General features: G+C 43.1%; 1 protein-coding gene across 1 annotated transcript in view; it reads right to left on the bottom strand.

The window, feature by feature from the left end:
- The window catches only part of LOC111950123 (zona pellucida-like domain-containing protein 1), a 41,736-nt gene that overhangs the window by 2,584 nt on the left and 16,004 nt on the right, over positions 1 to 23,148 (bottom strand). Inside the window, exons 7-9 of the mRNA XM_023967504.2 lie at positions 10,568 to 10,648; positions 10,296 to 10,467; positions 10,030 to 10,132 (exon numbers count right to left, since the gene is read on the bottom strand). Coding sequence (XP_023823272.1) covers positions 10,030 to 10,132; positions 10,296 to 10,467; positions 10,568 to 10,648 — 356 coding nt within the window. The remainder of the gene's footprint in view (positions 1 to 10,029; positions 10,133 to 10,295; positions 10,468 to 10,567; positions 10,649 to 23,148) is intronic.

Genomic DNA, 23,148 nt, shown 5'->3' with positions numbered 1-23,148 from the left:
GGAAGGAACAGAAGTTTTGGTAGATTAACAGAGACTAAATATGAAGGCTTACCTAGTTGTGAGTTGTTCATTGGAGTGTCACTGTGGAACATAAAAAGGCAATTAAGAGTACACACTTCTCCACATGTACGACCTGGGTCAAATACACATACAATTATTATAGTGTGCTTCATTTGTTTTGAGTTTGCAATGTAAGGACTTCTTTATGGGTCCATTGTATCTGTTAAATTAAATCAAGCGCACATCAGGTGTTTGAAAGTATCTGATATAGACCTAAAATTAGGGGTGATGATAAAATGGCACTGACAGACATGGCAGCTCTGCCTCTAGCTCCTAAGCAACTTCGGTCACTTAATAATGTTTACATAGCTTTGCAAAGCCAGAGCCTTCCGCCAGACCGGAGCAGCCAGAGCCTTCCGCCAGAACGGATCAGCAGACCTTCCGCCAGACCGGATCAGCCAGAGCCGTCAGCGAGCCATGACCAGCCAGAGCCGTCAGCGAGCCATGACCAGCCAGAGCCGTCAGCGAGCCATGACCAGCCAGAAGCCGTCAGCGAGCCATGACCAGCCAGAGCCGTCAGCGAGCCATGACCAGCCAGACACCGTCGAGCGAGCCAGGATCCGCCAGAGCGTCATCCAGCATGGATCCGCCAAGAGCCGTATCCAGCCAGATCCGCCAGAGGCGTCATCCAAGCCAGGATCCGCCGAAGCCGTCATCCAGCCAGGTCGCCTGCCACAGGATCCGCCTGCGAGCCAGGATCGCCAGCCAGCCAGGATCCGCCAGCCAGCCAGCCGGCCAGCCAGCCAGGATCCGCCAGCCAGCCAGGATCCGCCAGCCAGTCCGGAGCTGCCCCTTATCCTGGTGCTGCCCCTTATCCTGGTGCTGCCCCTTATCCTGTGCTGCCCCTTACCGGTGCGCTGTCTGCGCCCTTACCTGGCTGCCCCTTATCCTGGTGCTGCCCTATCCTGGCTGCCTTATCCTGGTGCTGCCCACTTATCCTGGTGCTGCCCCTTATCCTGGTGCTGCCCTATCCTGGTGCTGGCCCTTATCCGGTGCGCCCTTAGTCCGGTGCTGTGCCCCTTAGTCCGTGCTGCCCCCTTAGTCCTGCTGCCCCTTAGGTCCGGTGCTGCCCCTAGTCCGGTGCTGCCCCTTTAGTCCGGGGCTGCCCTATCCGGTGGGGTTAATTTGGAGGGTGCCATTTGGAGAGGCTACGAGCGGGTAGTGACTATGGTGGGGTGGGGACCACGACCAGCGCCAGAGCGCCACCTGGACAGAGCCCACCCAGACCCTCCCCTAGACTTTATGCTGGTGCGCTCGGGTTCGCACCTTAAGGGGGGTTATGTCACGTTCCTACCTATTGTTCCTTTTTCTGTTATTATTTAGGTGTCAGGGCGTGAGTTTGGGGTGGGTTGTCTGTGTTTTTGTTTTAGTCTAGGGTGTTGTATGTGTATGGGGTAGAGAAGAGTGAGGTTGTCTAGTTATGTATGGCTGCCTAGATTGGGTCTCAATCAGAGACAGCTGTCATCATTGTCTCTCATTGGGAGCCATATTTAAGGCAGTCATAGGCAGTAGGCTTTTGTGGTGTAGTGTCTATGTTGAACGTTTGTGTTGCTTTGTCTGTGCCACTTAACGTTATTTGCTTCACAGTCGTTTGTTGTTTTGTTAGTTTGTATATAGTGTTCGTTTTGTGTTTTCTCTCTCTTCTGAATAAAAGAAGATGTATTTTGCACACGCTGCGCCTTGGTCCAATCTCTGTCAAGAAGACGATCGTGACAGGATTACCACAGTCTGTATTTTCAAGCATAGTGGTGGCTGCATAATGTCATTGGTATGCTTGTAATTGTTAAGGATTGGGGAGTTTTTCAGGATTAAAAAAAAAATTACGTAATGGAGCTAAGCACAGGCAAAATTCTAGAGGAAAACTTGGTTCAGTTTGCTTTTCACCAGACACTGGGAGCTGAATTTACCTTTCAGCAGGACAATAACCTAAAACACAATGCCAAATCTACACCGGAGTTGCTTACCAAGAAGACAGTGAATGTTCAAATTACACTTTTGACTTAAATCTGCTTGAAAATCTATGGCAAGACTTGAAAATGGTTGTCTAGCAATGATCAACAACCAATTTGTCAGAATTTTGAAAATAACCATTGTTCTTTTCAAAGATTGTACAATCCATGTGAGCAACCCAGAAAGACTCACAGCTGTAATCCCTGCCAAAGGGGATTCTAACATATACTGACTCAAGGGTATAATTACTTATRTAAATTATTCATTTTCAAATTCAAATTCATTTTCAACAATTCTGTAAACATTTCTAAAAACAGGTTTTGACTTTATCATTATGGGGTAGTGTGTGTAATAATTTTTAATACATTTTGAATTCAGGCTGTAACAACAAAATGTGGAATAGGTCAAGGGGAATGGATACTTTCTGAAGGCACTGTATATGTGACTCACCACCTGGATTCGGTCTAATGTAGCAAAATGTGAAAGTGTTTTTTACATCGATAAAAGCAGAGCTACAAAATGGTATATCATACACTGCATTTGAGCAACAATGGGAAAATAATTTCGCTTCGCTTCACTTCGCTCCACAGGTAGTATTACATTTCATTTCATTTCATTTCATTACAGTACAACGGTTTGATTTGTTTGATCTTAGCAATTTCTTCTTAGCTAGCTACATAGCCATCTTTGTATCAAAGATAATTGTGTAGTTTAGAGTAATTATCGAGGTTAGCTAGCCAGCTATTTTCGTCTGCCGCGCTGCCGTTCTCCTACCTAGTCAACACTGCTAGCTAGCCAGCTAGCCAACTCCTACCGAATAGCAGCACTGTAGAAACTATTACATTACAACGGAACGACCTGATTAGTGTAGTGTTAGCTAGCTACATAGTTGTCTTTGCTGTCTTTGTATCCAAGATAATTGTGTAGTTTAGAGTAATTATCGAGGTTACCTAGCCAGTTATCGAGGTTACCTAGCCAGCTACACTTTCAAACAAAGTCAACAACGCAGCCACTGCTAGCTAGCCTACTCCACCAGCCAGCAGTACTGTATCATTTTAGTCAATAAGATTTTTTGCAACGTAAGCTTAACTTTCTGAACATTCGAGACGTGTAGTCCACTTGTCATTCCAATCTCCTTTGCATTAGCGTAGCCTCTCCTGTAGCCTGTCAACTATGTGTCTGTCTATCCCTCTTCTCTCCTCTCTGCACAGACCATACAAACGCTTCACACCGCGTGGCCGCTGCCACTCTAACCTGGTGGTCCCAGCGCGCACGACCCACGTGGAGTTCCAGGTCTCCGGCAGCCTCTGGAACTGCCGATCTGCGGCCAACAAGGCAGAGTTCATCTCAGCCTATGCTTCCCTCCAGTCCCTCGACTTCTTGGCACTGACGGAAACATGGATTACCACAGATAACACTGCTACTCCTACTGCTCTCTCCTCGTCTGCCAACGTGTTCTCGCACACCCCGAAAGCTTCTGGTCAGCGGGGTGGTGGCACTGGGATCCTCATCTCTCCCAAGTGGACATTCTTTCTTTCTCCCCTGACCCATCTGTCTATCGCCTCCTTTGAATTCCATGCTGTCACAGTTACCAGCCCTTTCAAGCTTAACATCCTTATCATTTATCGCCCTCCAGGTTCCCTTGGAGAGTTCATCAATGAGCTTGACGCCYTGATAAGTTCCTTTCCTGAGGATGGCTCACCTCTCACAGTTCTGGGTGACTTTAACCTCCCCACGTCTACCTTTGACTCATTCCTCTCTGCCTCCTTCTTTCCACTCCTCTCCTCTTTTGACCTCGACCAGCTCGTTCACCTGTGCCCCCCTACTCACAGGGCAGCAATACGCGTTGACCTCATCTTTACTAGATGCTGTCTTCCACTAATCTCATTGCAACTCCCTCCAAGTCTCATCCAACACTTCCCACACTGCCCCTACTGCGGATGGTATCGCGCCGTCCCAACCTTCGCTCTCTCTCCCCGCTACTCTCTCCTCTTCCATCCTTCATCTCTTCCTCTGCTCAAACCTTCTCCATCCTATCTCCTGATTCTGCCTCCTCAACCCTCCTCTCCTCCCTTTCTGCATCCTTTGACTCTCTATGTCCCTATCCTCCAGTCCTCCTCCTGCTCCGTGGCTCGACGACTCATTGCGAGCTCACAGAACAGGGCTCCGGGCAGCCGAGCGGAAATGGAGGAAACTCGCCTCCCTGCGGACCTGGCATCCTTTCACTCCCTCCTCTCACATTCTCCTCTTCTGTCTCTGCTGCTAAAGCCACTTTCTACCACTCTAAATTCCAAGCATCTGCCTCTAACCCTAGGAAGCTCTTTGCCACCTTCTCCTCCCTCTGAATCCTCCTCCCCCCCCCTCCTCCCTCTCTGCGGATGACTTCGTCAACCATTTTGAAAAGAAGGTCGACGACATCCGATCCTCGTTTGCTAAGTCAAACGACACCGTGGTTCTGCTCACACTGCCCTACCCTGTGCTTTGACCTCTCTCTCTCCAGATGAAATCTCGCGTCTTGTGACGGCCGGCCGCCCAACAACCTGCCGGCTTGACCCTATCCCCTCCTCTCTTCTCCAGACCATTTCCGGAGACCTTCTCCTTACCTCACCTCGCTCATCAACTCATCTTTGACGGCTGGCTACGTCCCTTCCGTCTTCAAGAGAGCGAGAGTTGCACCCCCTTCTGAAGAAACCTACACTCGATCCCTCCGATGTCAAACAACTACAGACCAGTATCCCTCCTTTCTTTTCTCTCCAACTCTTGAACGTGCCGTCCTTGGCCAGCTCTCCTGCTATCTCTCTCAGAATGACCTTCTTGATCCAAATCAGTCAGGTTTCAAGACTAGTCATTCAACTGAGACTGCTCTTCTCTGAGTCACGGAGGCGCTCCGCACTGCTAAAGCTAACTCTCTCTCCTCTGCTCTCATCCTTCTAGACCTATCGGCTGCCTTTGATACTGTGAACCATCAGATCCTCCTCTCCACCCTCTCCGAGTTGGGCATCTCTGGCGCGCCCACGCTTGGTTGCGTCCTACCTGACAGGTCGCTCCTACCAGGTGCGTGGCGAGAATCTGTCTCCGCACCACGTGCTCTCACCACTGGTGTCCCCCAGGGCTCTGTTAGGCCCTCTCCTATTCTCGCTATACACCAAGTCACTTGGCTCTGTCATATCCTCACATGGTCTCTCCTATCATTGCTATGCAGACGACACACATTAATCTTCTCCTTTCCCCCTTCTGATAACCAGGTGCAAATCGCATCTCTGCATGTCTGGCAGACATATCAGTGTGGATGACGGATCACCACCTCAAGCTGAACCTCGGCAAGACGGAGCTGCTCTTCTTTCCGGGGAAGGACTGCCCGTTCCATGATCTTGCCATCACGGTTGACAACTCATTGTGTCCTCCTCCCAGAGTGCTAAGAACCTTGGCGAGTGATCCTGGACAACACCCTGTCGTTCTCAACTAACATCAAGGCGGTGACCCGTTCCTGTAGGTTCATGCTCTACTAACATTCGCAGAGTACACCTCGCCTCACACAGGAAGCGGGCAGTCCTATCCAGGCACTTGTCATCTCCCGTCTGGATTACTGCAACTCGCTGTTGGCTGGGCTCCCTGCCTGTGCCAATTAAACCCCTACAACTCATCCAGAACGCCGCAGCCCGTCTGGTTCAACCTTCCCAAGTTCTCTCACGTCACCCCCGCTCCTCCGCTCTCTCCACTGCTTCCAGTTGAAGCTCGCATCCGTACAAGACCATGGTGCTTGCCTACGGAGCTGTGAGGGGAACGGCACCTCCGTACCTTCAGGCTCTGATCAGGCCCTACACCCAAATCAGGCACTGCGTTCATCCACCTCTGGCCTGCTCGCCTCCCTACCTCTGAGAAGTACAGTTCCCCGCCAGCCCAGTCAAAACTGTTCGCTGCTCTGGGCACCCCAATGGTGGAACAAACTCCCTCACGACGCCAGGTCAGCGGAGTCAATCACGCACTTCACGGAGACACCTGAAACCCCACCTCTTTAAGGAATACCTAGGATAGGATAAAGTAATCCTTCTAACCCCCCCTCCCCTTAAAAGAGTTAGATGCACTATTGTAAAGTGGTTGTTCCACTGGATATCATAAGGTGAATGCACCAATTTGTAAGTCGCTCTGGATAAGAGCGTCTGCTAAATGACTTAAATGTAAATGTAAATGTAATTGGGCTTTGAAAGTTGATTCACTTGTAAACTCACTTTTGAGAAAATCACCTTTGAATGTTTTGGTATCTAGTGAAGAGCTCTTTGTCTACACCCATTCAGCATCGTTCACAACCTCGTAAGCTTTCACCCCACCCATCTCATTTCGCTCGGAGCACACAGTTGACGCTTTGGCCGATGATTTGTTTACTTCTGGATAACATGAAAACAGCCTAACCAGCACTGCTGGCAACAAATTCATTACGCTTTTTTCCAGACGTTTACTGACACCGGCCATATTCAACCGGTGATGTATACATGTCATGTAACGTTAACTAACGAGCCAGCCAGCTAACGTTAGCTAGTTAAACAACAATTTAGCCTATGGGCCAGGGAAAATGTTGGCCTTTTATAAACGCATTTCATGCAATTCTACATCATTTGACTGGAGACTGGAGGCTACTTTGACAATGACAAACAGAATCTGAGAGCAATAAAAACGACATGGTCTTTAATCCATCAATAGCCTAGGTGTGTGGAGACACATATTGTATGCTACAATACAAGGAGGAAATTATAGCCCTAAAATTGCTTTCCAGTTTCAATGGCTCACCCAATGATGCACAGCTCACTCTCTGGTGATGGATGATGCGGTCGTGCCAAAAGAGAGTCTCTCTCAACAATATTTGAAAGTTGATCAAATATTTTGGTAGCCCACAGCATAGTCTTCTCTTTTCAGCAGAAGCCATTTGCTTTCCAACCTGTATTTTCCCTCGATTGTATTTGAAATATGGCAGGTCCTCACCAGACATCACTGGCAACGTCACCTATGGGCACAAACCATTGTCATTGCAGGCAATCTCAGTGCTGTGGGAAGGGAAGACATCCTCCTCCCTCATGTGGTACCCTTCCTGCAGGCTCATCCTGACATGACCCTTCAGCATGACAATGCCACCAGCCATACTGCTCATTCTGTGCATTATTGCTTGCAAGACAGGAATGTCAGTGTTCTGCCATAGCCAGCGAAGAGCCCGGATCTCAATCCCATTGAGCACGTCTGGGACCTGTTGAATCGGAGGGTGAGGGCTAGGGCCATTCCCCCCAGAAATATCCGGGAACTTGCAGGTGCCTTGGTGGAAGAGTGGGGTAACATCTCACAGCACTGACAAATCTGGTGCCGTCCATGAGGAAGAGATGCACTGCAGTACTTAATGCAGCTGGTGGCCACACCAGATACTGACTGTTTCTTTTGACCCCCCCCCCCCCCTTTTGTTCAGGGACACATTATTCAATTTCTGTTAGTCACATGTCTGTGGAACTTGTTCAGTTTGTCTCAGTTTGAATCTTATGTTCATACAAATATTTATACATGTTAAGTTTGCTGAACATTAACGCAGTTGACAGTGAGAGGGTGTTTCTTTTTTTGCCAAGTTTAGGTGTGAAATATAGGTCACCGGGTGAATAAGGTTAGGAATCCAAGGATTAGACCATTTGCTATTTTGTAAAAGATCACTCTTTCCATTCCATTGTCTAGGAAAGGAGGAGACAATGTAACATTTKACTCTAGTGGGACTCGAACCCACAACATTTGAATCGCTTTAACAATTTCACCTAGAAGGCCAATGCGCTATCTATTGCCCCACAGAGCCTGTCTGATAACAAGCCAATTTGAGAATCTTACGTGTGCCGGACTAAGCCCGTCTCCATCAAAGTAAGCTAGTTAAACAACAGTGAACAAGGTGCTAACACTGCCTAACATTAGGTTTTAACTAGAAAAGCAAACAGCTCTGGGAAACAAATAATAACATCCTCTAGGGAGCCAGCTAGCTAATGTTAGCTAGCTAGCTAACAGTACACTTTAGCTTAAGACATATAGCTAGCTAGCTAAACAATGAAACTAGCTAGGTAAACAACGTTTAAGATCACACGCACGTCATGTTAGCTAATGAGCCAGCCAGCTAACGTTAGCCAGTTAAACAATTAACAAAGTGGCAACAATGCCACAGTGCTGGGAGCTAACCAACCAGGTCCAATGTTAGCTAGCTAACATTAGACAAACTAGAAAAGCAAATGGCTCTGGGACACAAATAACGTAAGATAGGGAGCCAGCCAGTTAACGTTAGTTAGCTAGCTAACAGTACACTTTAGCTTGAAATGAAACCACTTTGTAAAAATTTGAGATGTGTAATATATGAAAATGTAGCTACCTAACGCTAGACTATCAACATGCGTCATGGACACATCTCCCTGTCAGGAATGCCATCCTTACATGCTGACCAGACCGGACACGTCACGTGCGTTGCAAAATAAATGTAGAAATCCTTGTTATTCAATTATTGCACCGACACTGCTCGCGCGCGCCAACGAGCGTCTGCGACGCAAAGGGCTAAAATAGAACTCATTCCTATTTTTGACGCAGATCGCGATGCAAGTCCTGCCTCTCCCATCTCCTCATTGGTTTATAGAAGCAGGTACCCACGTGCCATCTCCTCATTGGTTATACCCACATGGGTGAATGAAAGACGAACTGTTTTGCCGGTAGTCTGGGTAATACAATGAAAGTTTAGATGCGATCACCATATAAATTAAACGATGAAAAAGCCTGGAAGGAGGAGAGATGACTAGAAACGATTCGGTTGGCCGTTTTATGTGTGGATTCATTGTCGGAGTAGAGGTCCTTGTGCATTTCAGGTAAAATAACAACTCAATGTTTATATCCCAGGACAAATTAGCTAGCAACAGCAAGCTAGCTAAATAGGACAAATTAACGTTAGCTAGCAGGTGCAAGCTAACTAGCTAAATTGCCATACATGTTTAATGCTTTTCGACCTGTCCCCAACTGAATGTCATTGGTTCAGAGTTTGTTTTGATATTTTAACCTGCATGTCGTGATCGCGTTTGGTGTGGGGGGGGCAAAATACATTTATGCACGATAGCGCACGCGCGCAGCCGGTTTGGGTTCCGTGTTAGTTTGAAGACGTAATCCGGAGACAGGTGTTTTCTCCATCTCTTTAGCTATCATACTCTAATTCCACTGATTTCAAAACTTGATCCTCCAGAAAATGGAGAGCAACACTTATGCAGCTCCACTACACAATACGTTTATAAAAAAAGCCACGTTTGACAGGATTACCAACACAGACTGACGAGCTCAAATAGTCAGAAGCTTTCTTTATGGCAGACCAATCCAAACTCCTCTCTCGGCATGTCCAGCCCACATTATCTCAGCCAATCATGGTTAGTGGGAAGGTTGCTAAGTTTTTCTGTGGCTTAACCAACAAGGCTCGTAATTGAACAACTTTATTAATATTTACAGATGGCATACAAGTTTGTTATTAACGCACATGAAAGTTCACATGTTCGATTAGGCATTTTTGCCAAAAAACGCATTTGATAAAGAAATAAAAATGTTTACGTTCAAACTGCTCTCCTGTGAAGTGGTGACTTGCGACGCATGCCTAGTTTCCTGAATCGGGTCACATATAGTAAGTAGTATATACCTCAGAGTACATTATAAACATTTATTTAACTAGGCAAGTCAGTTTAGAACAAATCCTTATATACAATGACAGCCTACACCAATTGTGCACCGCCCCTCCCAATCACAGCCGGTTGTGATACAGCCTGGATTCGAACCAGGGTGTCTGTAATGACACCTCTAGCACTGAAATGCAGTGCCTTAGACCGCTGGGCCACTCGGGAGYCAAAAATTTGAATTTGATCTTGCGTTGGATAGGTCTGCATTCTCTCCTGTTCATTCAACTCTTTAGTACAGGGGTAGATTTGGAATAGGGCATGTGCCAGGGGTGGATGATTGAGGAGGAGGGAGGAGGTGGACGTGGCGTACCGCTCCTTGTGATTATTGGCCCAGCAGTAATGATAGCGTTTCCTGATGCAGAGTTTGATTCCGACCTCTCTGAGACGTCCCGCTTCTTTCTACTACCACAGATCTGTGGAGACAATACAGGGATATGTGGCTTTAATCCAAATATTTTTGCTTTGAGTTCAAATTACCTGCATGTTACTAAAGGTACCAAGTCATTGCTTTGTTTCTCATCTTGGTGTGATTGCCTTTTGGACTAATATTGCCAGAGGTCACCCTCAGAACCTTACCGGCATGAGCATGGGGCAGTCATCGGCTCGACACAGCTTGGTAACGCAGTGCAGGAAGACGGTAGACATTTTCTGGTTCTTGTGCTTGACAAAGCGAAACACTTCAAAGGCAAAACGGCCCATTTGACTCTTCCCATTCTCAAACACAGTTGTCTGTGGGTCTTTGTCACAGCTGGTTCAGAAACAAAGGCAAAACAACAAAACAGATCGGAAAAACCACACAACCGCACTGTTCAAGGAAATTGCTTCAGAGAAACATGCATAAGAATTACCTAAAGAAGAGGTCATAGCGAAGTTCATCATTTGGATTCCCAGAGGCAGTGGTGTAACAGTAGTCCATCAGAACATTCCATCTATTTTAGCAGGGAGAAGGAAAAATATGGTAAATGGTCATTAAAATAGGTATGATTGCGCAACTAGGATCAAACAATCTAAAAGAGGGGTCTGGTCTTATCACCTCAGGACAAGGTTAGCATTGAGTCACTGAGGATTAGGCTCCGTCCCTTTCAGTCATGGCGTCTGTCCTACCATGAGTTATCGGCAGGGATAGTAGGTCAGTGACAGAGGGGCCCTTGCAAACAAGTCCCCATTGGCACGATGTGGGCTAAAATATTGTCCCCATGTAGGCTGCCAACATTTGGGCCAATGAGCCTTTGATCATTGACTAAACATTGGCCACCAAGGCATTTGCCCTTTGTTTCCCAGTGTGGGCAGCCSAGATGGAAAGGCAGCCCTCACTTTGCCTGAAAAAAGGCCATATTTTCCCAGCAACATGCCCACATTGGCCCGTGTTGGGCTGGTGTGGGCTTGTTGTGATCTGGCCCATGTTAGGCTGTTGTGGGCTAGCCCATGCCAACCTTATCCACAGAATACCCACATGGGGCCAATGGGGTGATGTTTGTGGGGCGTTTCTTAATTGACACAGTAGTGACACAGTTAATAGTGTTATGGGCCACTCCTCTTGAATTTCCCTTTGATTTTTGTTTTAGTTCTTTATTTGGTCAAGAAGAGATAAAAATGTAATGAGCCTGTATAATTATCCCATGGTCCTCTGTATTCAGTTGGCAGGCCTGCACCACGAGGGGGCTAAAGATTCCAACTTTAGCCCCCTCAGTTTTAGTTTTATGTTCCTATTTAAAAATAGCTAAAAAGTTTTAAATTATTGAGTGACAGGTTGGCGCCCAAAAAAAATCTATCTCCGCAGCACTGTGTCAGGATTATGGACAGGGCGCTCTGCGGTGTGTGAAGTGTCGGTTTCACCTAGGGGGTCATAAAAAGGGTTGTACCCAAATGTTTGGTGACTTAGAATAATGTATTATGCTTATGTTTTATTAATAGAAGGGGAGGGGTTAAAACACCCCTCCCTCCTTACAGTTACAGGGTTTTAGACTACTGATTAACAATAGATATATTCATTGTAGAAGTTTAGTATTGTTCTACATTTGTATTTTAGTTCTCTCTCTCTGCCTCATTATAAAGAGGCCCTTAGACAGAACTCTGCAGGGGAGTGAAGGAGATAAGACTTGGTAAACATTCCACAATAGGTCAACTTTGGGGGAAGGGGACATTTACTGCTAAGTGTTTAGCTAACAATAAAGGCCCTGTTTATACAGCTTTGTAGGCATGGTTTTGGTCCCAGGAGTAGAGGATGATGATATAGGCAGTGACATCACCAGGGCGCGACTTAGGGTTTAATAAAACCACTGGAGACCTTTTGTTTGATGCAGAACTTACTCAGAAACATGCGTGCTATGTTCCTGTTTGTCAACTTCTGTCTGCAATTGCATTAATAAAGGTTTTTGAAGGATTTAATTAAAGATATTGTCATAATGCTAATTTCACCAATGAACCAATGATTGACAAAGAAGGACGTAAGGAACGAACCCTAACATTTGGCGAGCCAGCCAGGAGTGAGTGTCACCGCGGTTGGTAGAGATTCCACACCACGTTGCCAGAGCTCAAAATTAAATAAGGTAAGCAGACACCCGTTTAATCTAAGTCTGTAATTAAATGGCATTTACTGGTGTGGTTTCCCTCTAACAAGTAAGTGGCACCTCACTCAATCTAAATTATAGACATACGCTTTGAATATGATATAGTCGGATCTTAGTTTAGAGAAAGTACGTAACGGGCTATTGGTGGAATGCATGAGGTCAATATAAGATGAATGAAATGAAAGCTTGATGATTTTATTTTTATTTGTTTACTAGTTATTTTATTGTGAAGAGGTGGTTTGAGAGACCATCTGAGGCATGCCCTATCTACGGAGGGGTTGCCGGTTATGAGTTAAATACTAGTTAGTTTTGCAGAGGTGAGTCAGCGTTATTCATCTAATTTTATTTGTTAGAAGTAATTCAGCGACAATTACTCATACTAGTTCTTTGTTTATTTGTTAGAGACAATTCATGCGAGAATTGTCCAGTTTTAATTTTATTTGTTAGAAGTAATTCAGCGACAATTACTCATACTAGTTCTTTGTTTATTTGTTAGACAATTCATGCGACAATTGTCCAGTTTTACTTTGATTTGTTATTTGGGTTGTAACTCGGGCGACAATTCTAGATCATTTTATTTTGTGGAGTTTATTTTGTAGAAGTACCTCGTGAATTAATTGAGTTGTTTATGTATAGTGCGTTGTATGTTTCATTGTTTGTTTGTCTGTGAATTATGGCGGGAGTTATTGGGTAATGGCCCAATAGTGGAATACAAAGTTAGGAGTAGGACAGAAATTATTTTAATAAAAGGTTGACCGTATTCATTAGTGACTATTTCCTACCATAGGACAGTATTGGAAATGTACAACCCCTTAGTATATCAGTAAGAGAATTATACAGACGTCCTGTAGAAGAAAAAAACCACCCATAGGATAGAAATTTACCATGCGGTTGTCTCTGAGGCCGTGTGGGAAATATATTTGAGTATAAATAGAACCATTTATTATAGCCAGGATCAAGTGAGAGTACAATTAGGATTACAGTATCACCCACTGTTATTTACAACACACTGAATGAAGATAGACAAGAAGTTATATAGGCAAATTCCTACATACTACACCCACTTTAGGATAACCTTATAGAAAAACATATTACACGCAGACAATCTAAATAAAAAGCCGGAGCATCATGGCACAGTCAAACCAGGATGAGGAGATGGGAGCAATGAAGCCTGTCACACCTGTTGAATATATGCAAAAGAAGTTTCCTGCTGTGGAATTTACAGACACTTTTAAGAAATGGCATGTCTGGACAGAGATGGCAGGAGAAAATAGATATCCAATGGCTGGTTCATTCAACAAGACTAGGTTGGATTTAGTCAAGGAGATAATTCAGACAGGAAGAATGGATAAGGAGAAGGGGATGAAGAAGAAGTGCCCTTGTATCAGAAACTGTGATGTGGATGATGGTGCTGGAAGAAAAAAAGAGGCACAGTTCCTGGAGGGAGTTTGGTGATATTGAGGTTATACGGCCCCTACCAGACCATTGATCAGCGCAACAGGCAGTTTTATTAGCTCTGACCACAGCTTGTGAATTGGGGGAAGGGAAGCCTTTACTGGCTACTCTGACTCAGCCTATGTTAGTAAGACCTTTAAACAGGACAACATTCACAAGGCCACAGGGCCAGAAGGATTACCAGGACGTGTACTGTGAGCATGCGCTGACCAACTGGCAAGTGTCTTCACTGACATTTTCAACCTGTCCCTGACAGTCTGTAATATCAAAATGTTTCAAGCAGACCACCCTGTGCCCAAGAACACTAAAGTGTTCACGTCTGCAGCCATGAAGTGCTTTGAAAGGCTGGTCATGGCTCCCAACACCATTATCCCAGAAACCCTAGACCCACTCCAATTTGCATACCTCCCTAACAGATCCACAGTTTATGCATTCCCTATTGCACTCCACACTGCCCTTTCCCACCTGGACAAAATCAACACCTACATATGTGAGAATGCTATTCATTGACTACAGCTCAGTCTTCAACACCATAGTACCATCAAACCTCATCCCTAAGCTAAGGATCTTGGGACTAAACACCTCCCTCTGCAACTGGATCCTGGACTTTCTGATGAGCCGCCCCCCAGGTGGTAAGGGTAGGTAACATCTGCAAAGCTGATCCTCAACACAGGGGCCCCTCAGGGGTGCGTGCTCAGTCCTCTCCTTTTCACTCATGACTGCATGGCCAGCCACGACTCCAACACCATTAAGTTTGCCGATGACAACAGTGGTAGGCCTGATCACTGACAATGGCGAGACAGCCTATAGGGAGATGGTCAGAGACCTGGCAACGTGGTGCCAGGACAACAATCTCTCCCTCAACATGATCAAGACAATGGAGATGATTGTGGACTACCGGAAAAAGAGGACCGAGCACGCCCCCATTCTCATCGACGGGGCTGTAGTGAAAGCAGGTTGAGAGCGTCAAGTTCCTTGGTGTCCACATTACCAACAAACTAACATGGTCCAAACACACCAAGACAGTTGTGAAGAGGACACGACAAAACCTATTCTCCCTCAGGAGACTGGAAAAGATTTGGCATGGGTTACTGCTGCTCTTTAATTAGTTGTTACTTTTTTCTTATTCATATTTTTTTCCTGCATTGCTGGTTAGGGGCTTGTAAGTAAGCATTTCACTATAAGGTTGCATTCGGCGCATGTGACTAATGACATTTGATTTGATTTCAAATGGTATCAAGACTATGCATATCCTTGCTTCAGGTTCTGAGCTACAGGCAGTTCGATTTTTTAAGCACAGACCATATCACAACATGTTGCAGCATGGTTTTCCATGTTTCAAGCAGGCCTATAGGCCTATTTATTTGTCAAAACAGCTGTGCATGGCTGCATATCACTGTAGTAGGCTTAAGGCTGTGTTTTGGTTATTTGGATCTCCATTTGTTCTTTTATGTTAACTAGCCTCAATATAGATTGTGTCATGCATTTTATTTATTTTACCCATATTTTATCAGTTAAGTTTACTGAGTACACATAATTTACAGCAACCTGGGGAATAGTTACAGGGGAGAGGGGGGGATGAATGATCCAATTGAAAGCTGGGGAAGATTAGGTGGCCATGATGGTATGAGGGCCAGATTGGGAATTTAGCCAGGACACCAGGGTTAACACCTCTACTCTTACAATAAGTGCCATGGGATCTTTAGTGACCACAGAGAGTCAGGACACCCATTTGACGTCCCATCCGAAAGACAGCACTCTACAGAGAGCAATGTCCCCAATCACTGCCCTGGGGCATTATGATATTTTCTTTTTTAGACCAGTGGAAAGAGTTCCTACTATTGGCCCTCCAAAACCATTTCCAGCAGCATCTGGTCTCCCATCCAGTGACTGACCAGGACCATGCCTCCGATAGGCTTAGGTACAGGCAGAGAATAGGCACCGTTAGCGAGGCAGGCAAAAACTACCATACACAGGAGGATTAAATTACAGGTTAACACAGAGCTCTGACTAGAAGTGTGTCACAAAACAAACAATACCTCACAATGATGGGGTGCAAAGAACTGAACTAAATGTGTGATAATGACATACAGGTGTGTGAACAGGTGATTAGAATTCAGGTGATTGGGATCTGGAGAGTGAGCTGCGTTCAGGGGATCTACGTGTTTCAGATTTCTATAATTTATTGTGTTTTGTTTGTCTATCTTTTCTGTCTTTGTCTACATGTTTATCTATGTTTACAACAAACAAGGGGAAGAAATCAGAACAGGGACATTGGGAAATAATAACATATTGAATAGGATACATTTGTACTGTAGTGAAGCTGTCTATAGTAGAGGTAGACCGATTATGATTTTTCAACGCCGATACCGATTATTGGAGGACCAAAAGCCGATGCCGATTTAAAAAAAAAAATCGGCCGATTTTTTAAATATATATATATATATATTTGTAATAATGACAATTACAACAATACTGAGTGAACATTTATTTTAACTTAATATAATACATAAAAAATATATATTTAGTCTCAAATAATGAAACATGTTGTATTTGGTTTATGCAAAAACAGTGTTGGAGAAGAAAGTAAAAGTGCAATATGTGCCATGTAAAAAAGCTAACGTTTAAGTTCCTTGCTCAGAACATGAGAACATATGAAAGCTGGTGGTTCCTTTTAACATGAGTCTTCAATATTCCCAGGTAAGAAGTTTTAGGTTGTAGTTATTATAGGACTATTTCTCTCTATACCATTTGTATTTCGTATACCTTTGACTATTGGATGTTCTAATAGGTACTTTCGTATTGCCAGCCTAATCTCGGGAGTTGATAGGCCTGAAGTCATAAACAGCGCTATGCTTGAATTAAAGAAAAGAGCTGCTGGCAAATGCAGGAAAGTGCTGTTTGAATGAATGCTTACAAGCCTGCTGCTGCCTACCACCGCTCAGTCAGACTGCTCTATCAAATCGTAGACTTAATTATAATATAATAACACAACACACTGAAATACGAACCTTAGGTCATTAATATGGTCAAATACAGAAACTATCATTTCAAAAACAAAACGTTTATTCTTTCAGTGAAATACGGAATTGTTCCGTATTTTATTTAACGGATGGCATCCATAAGTCTAAATATTGCTGTTACATTGCACAACCTTCAATGTTATGTCATAATTATGTAAAGTTCTGGCAAATTAATTACGGTCTTTGTTAGGAAGAAATGGTCTTCACACAGTTCGCAATGAGTCAGGCGGCCCAAACTGCTAGATACCCTGACTCTGCTTGCACAGAACGCAAGAGAAGTGACACAATTTCCCTAGTTAAAAGAAATTCATGTTAGCAGGCAATATTAACTAAATATGCAGTTTTAAAAAATATATTATTGTGTGTTGATTTTAAGCAAGGCATTGATTTTTATGGTTAGGTACACATTGGTGCAACGACAGTGCTTTTTTCACAAATGCGCTTGTTAAATCACCCATTTGGCGAAGTAGGCTGTGATTCACTGATAAATTAACAGGCACTGCATCGATTATATGCAACGCAGGACAAGCTAGATCAACCATGTGTAGTTAACTAGTGATTATATTAAGATTGATTGTTTTTCTAAGTTAGTTTAATGCTAGCTAGTACCTTACCTTGGCTCCTTCCTGCACTCGCATAACAGGTAGTCAGTCTCCTTGTGGAGTGCAATGTAATCGGCCATATTCGGTGTCCAAAAATGCAGATTACCGATTATTATGAAAACTGGAAATCGGCCCTAATTAAATCGGCCATTCCGATTAATCGGCCGACCTCTAGTCTATAGTAATGCAAGGTCTTTTTCATGATCATGTGAAACGTCAATTGTTATGGAAATGCTGGGACATGTTTTTCTATTCAAATTATGTTAAAATGTTATGATGCAACTATGATGGTGATACGATATGGATTACATTTATCATCCTGAATATTAAGGCTATACTCACTTCCTGTTACACACATGCATATTGGCTGGGTTATTATTTATTTGGACATCACACATTAGTTTTACTCTTATACAGACATCGTACACACACTATATCACATACATCAACCTACTCAGATTTACTACACACATAACAGCTTGACTACATTTTCTGACATCTGTGGCATTGGCTCACAGGCAAGGGAATAAAACAAATATTGCTAGAACCTGTTTATTTAATTCGAAATATCAGACATTTGAAATCTCTAATTTTGACCATCATAATACCTCTTATGTCAGTAACTTTACAAGCACTAATTATGGTCAATTTAGACTGAGAATAGTATCTAGTTATGATAAGGGGTGAAATTAGTATAGCCAGTTATAATTGTAATGGTTTAGCAGATTATAAAAAAAATATGATCAGTCTTTACGTGGCTAAAAGAAAAGGAATATAACATATACTGTTTACAGTAAACTCACTCTACATCCTTAGATGAAGTTGTGTGGGAAAAAGAATGGGGTGGTGAAATAATTTTCTGTCATGGACAAAGGAACTCAAAAGGTGTGATGATATTAATTAACAAAAATGTTGATCTGAATGTGCAAATAGTTAAGAATGATTCGCAAGGAAGGTGGATCTTTTTGAATATTAAAGTGGATGAGAAAGAGATTTGGCTCATTAATCTATATGGTCCAAATTAGGATGATCCATACTTCTTTGAAAATATTGATACCAATTTCTTGAACTTACAGGCAACAAATTATCAAATCATTATGGTAGGAGACTATAACAGTGTTAAGTACCTCAATGGACCGTAAAGGAAATCACTCTACAAACTATCACTGTGCCCTTAAGGAAATCACAAATTTTATGGACACATTAGAAATRGTGGGTATTTATAGACTGAAAACCCCTGACCTAGTGAGATATACACGGAGAAGACTTGACTACTTTCTTGCCTCTTTCTCTCTTGCATCAAAGGTTAAAAAAGTTTTAATATTTGACAGAATGTGATTGGATCATCATCCTCTAATTAACCTTCACATAACTCTTATTGAATTTCAATATGGACGGGGATATAGGAAATTGAATCAAAGTTTACTGGAGGACAAATTATTTTTAACTAAAACAAAATAATTTATAACTGAATTTTCCCAGTACAATATAGGTTCAGCAAATCCCATATTGTTTGGGATACCTTTAAAATGCACCTTCAGATGTCATTCAATGCAATATTCATCAATAATAAAAAAGCAGTTTCTGGCTAAAGAGACAAAACTAACAAGGGAAATACATTAACTAATAGTACAGGTAGATAGCAATAAAAACAAAACTACAGAGATACAAAATAAGTTAGAGGGAAAACAAAACAAATTGGAGGAACTTATTCAAGAACAATCTAATATAATCTATTACAAAAATAAAGCAAACTGGATGGAATATGGAGAAAATTGCATCAAATTCCCCCTGAATCTCCAACACAGGAACTAATAATTTGCAGAAACTCGTTACTGAAGACGGAGTCTAGAGGAAGCTAAATATTTTGAGCAGATGTTTTCTTTTCCGTCTCATCCTCACCCACTTAATGACAATTACTGTAAGGAAAAATTTAACTGCTGTGTGTTGTACCATGGACAATATGGACACGATATGAACTGATATGCCAGAGTTATATTTATATTATAGCAAAAAAAACAAAAGAAAAAAGTGTTTAATATGATTTTTGTGACTACCACATCGCTATACCCCATACATACAGATAATTGTAAGGTCCCTCAGTCGAGCTGTCACACCATGATCTGTTTCACCTGTCTTGTGCTCGTCTCCACCCCCACACCAGGTGTCTCCTGTGTATTTATACCTGCGTTTTCTGTTTGTCTGTTGCCAGTTCGTCTTGTCAGGTCGTACCAGCGTGTTTTTCAGTTTTTTCTTTGCCTGCCCCGTGTCAAAGTATATATCTGCGTTTCGAGCTATCCACCTCCTGTGTCTGCATCTGGGTCTCATCCTGAGTTTGTCACGTTCCTGACCTTATTTTCCCTTATTTTGTATGTATTTAGTATGGTCAGGGCGTGAGTTGGGGTGGGTTGTCTATATGTGTTTTCTATGTTGGGTTTTTTGTGTTCGGCCTGGTATGATTCTCAATCAGAGGCAGCTGTCAATCGTTGTCCCTGATTGAGAATCATACTTAGGCAGCCGGGGTTTCACGTGTGGGTTGTGGGTGTTTGTTCCTGTGTTAGTGTTTCGCCACACGGGACTGTTACGGTAGTTTAGTTTGTTGTTTTATATCGTGTATTGTTTTCGTGTACATTAAATTCATGGAAACCTACCACTCTGCAAATTGGTCCTCCGATCCTTCTCGCCTCTCCTCGTCCGATGAGGAGGACGAAATAGACTATCGTTACAGAGTTGTGATACGAGCAGTACATTTCAAACACAGATTCAACCACAACGACCATGGCATTTTTTAAATGCCTCACGAAGACGGGCACCTGTTAAGTAAACAAAATAAAAGCAGACATTGAATTTCCCTTTGAGCATAATAACACTTTGGATGGTGTGTCAATATACCCAGCCACTACAATATACCCAGCCACTACTACCATGAGGCCAATGGTGACTCTAAAACAGTTAGAGTTTAATGGCTGTGAAAGGAGAGAACTGAGGATGGATCAAGAACATTGTACTTACTTCACAATACTAAGAAGAAGTCTGTACATAATGGAAATATTTCCATACATGCATCGTGTTTGCAACAAGGCACTAAAGTAATATTGCGAAACATTTGGCAAAGCAATTCACTTTTTGTCCTGAATACAAAGTGTTGTGTTTTTATTTGATTTGCAGTAAACATATTACTGAGTACCGCTCTCCATATTTTCAAGCAGAGTGGTGGCTGCATCATGTTATGTATTTGCTAGTAATCGTTAAGGACTGGGGACTTTTTCAGGATAATAAAGAAACGGAATGGAGCTAAGCACAGGCAAAATCCTAGAGGAAAACCAAACACTGGGAGATTAATTCACCTTTCAGCAGGACAAAAACCTAAAACACAAGGCCAAATCTACACTGGAGTTGCTTACCGAGTTAAAGCTTTGACTTAAATATACCATAATCTATGGCAAGACCTGGAAATGGTTGTCTAGCAATGATCAACAACCAATTTTAAAGAGCTTGAAGAATTTTGAAACAGTAATGGACAAATGTTGCACAATTAAGTGTGGAAAGCTCTTTGAGACTTTCCCAGAAAGATCACAGCTGTAATTGCTGCCAAAGGTGCTTCGACAAAGTATTGACCCAAGGGTGTGAATACTTATGTCAATTATATATTTCTGTATTGTTTTAACTTTGTCATTATGGGGTATTGTGTGTAGATGGGTGAGAAAATGTATTTAATACATTTTAAATTCAGGCTGTAACACAACAAAATGTGGAATAATTCAATGGGCACTTTCTGAAGGCACTTTATCAACATATCACGTGTCCACATTTGAAGTTGACAAAATGCTGGCCTGATAACTTGATGACATTTGGAGACCCAAGTTATAGGCAACAGTAGCCATAACAATATACCGCCAAACCTACAGAGTTGATTTATGGAATATATTAATTATACTCAGCAAAAATATAAACGTAGCAATTGAAGATTTTACTGAGTTACAATTCATAAGGAATTCAGTCAAATTAAATAAATACATTTTCACATGACTGGGCAAGGGTGCAGCCATAGTTGGGCCTTGGAGGGCATAGGCCCACCCACTGGGGAGCCAGTCACGGCCAATCAGAATTCGTTTTTCCCCACCAATGGGCTTTAATACAGACAGAAATACTCCTCGGCACCCAACCCCATCCGCCCTCAGATGATCCCTCAGGTGAAGAAGCCGGAAGTGGAAGTCCTGCGGTTGTGAGGCCGGTTGGATGTACAGCCAAATTCTCTAAAACGACGTTGGAGGCAGCTTATGGTAGAGAAATTAACATTAAATTCTCTGATAACAGCTCTGGTGGACATTCCTGCAGTCAGCATGCCAATTGCATGCTCCCTCAAAACTTGACACATCTGTGGCATTGTGTTGTGTGACAAAACTGAACATTTTACAGTGGCCTTTTATTGTCCAGAGCACAAGGTGCACCTGTGTAATGATCATGCTGTTTAATCAGCTTCTTGATATGCCACACCTGTCAGGTGGATGGATTATCTTGGCAAAGGAGAAATTCTCAAACAGGGATGTAAACACATGTGCACAGAATCTGAGAGAAATAAGATTTTTGTGCGGATGAACCATTTCTGGAAATGTTTATTTCTACTCATGAAACATGGGACCAACACTTTAGATTTCTATTTTTATTCAGTGTGTATGCTCAGCTTTTGCACTATATTTTTTGTAATGTGTTACATTTTAGCCACTATCGGTAGCCACAGTCAGATATACCCACATACATTTATAACTGTCACTGACTTCAGTGTGTTTCCTTACATTTCGCATCATTTCAATACATTGTTGGTTCACGTTTCTTTCCTCTGTCATGTTCGTATGGTTGTTTCTGTGGATCATAGATTGTGCAATAATTTGGGACATGTACTGTAGCCCATTTGAATCATTGTGAACCATACCTATCAGTTTAAACCCGGAGCCTGGCGCACGGTTCACTGCGACTGGACATTTGTCATCACAGTTCCATGATTAGTGAGGATTATTAGGGCAGATTTATAGGACTATTGTTCAACCCCAATCACTTTTCTCACCTTCCAATATTTTATGGATTTCAATAATTGAATATAGCAACTTTCAAGATGAATCAAACCACTGTATTTTTGATTCACCAATATACACTACATGACCAAAAGAATGTGGACACCTGCTCGTAGAACATCTCATTCGAATATCATGGGCATTAATATGGAGTTGGTCCCCTCTTTTGCTGCTATAACAGCCTCCCGCTCTTCTGGGAAGGCTTTCCACTAGATGTTGGAACATTGTTGCGCGGACTTCCTTCCATTCAGCCACGAGCATTAGTGAGGTCGAGCGATAGGCCTGGCTTGCAGTCGGAGTTCCAGGTGATCTCAGAGGTTTTCAATGAGCTTGAGGTCAGGGCAGGCCAGTCAAGTTCTTCCACACCGATCTTGAAAAACATTTCTGTATGGACCTCACTTTGTGCACAGGTGCATTATGCTGAAACAGGAAAGGGCATTCTCTAAACTGTTTCCACATATTTGGAAGCACAGAATCATTTCGAATGTCATTGTATACTGAGCATTAAGATTTCCCTTCACTGGAACTAAGGAGTATAGTGATCACTCCAGAGAACACTGCTCCAGAGTCAGCAAGCTTTACACCACTCCATCCAACACTTGGCGTTGTGCATGGTGATCTTAGGCTTGTGTACAGGTGCTCTGCCATTAAAAAAAAAAATCTATTTTACCTTTATTTAACTAGGCAAGTCATTTAAGAATAAGTTC

The sequence above is a fragment of the Salvelinus sp. IW2-2015 genome, linkage group LG23 (assembly GCF_002910315.2).
Source record: "Salvelinus sp. IW2-2015 linkage group LG23, ASM291031v2, whole genome shotgun sequence".
NCBI lineage: Eukaryota > Metazoa > Chordata > Actinopteri > Salmoniformes > Salmonidae > Salvelinus > Salvelinus sp. IW2-2015.
Note: the sequence above shows the minus strand (reverse complement) of the source record. Positions and strands in the feature narration are given on the sequence as shown.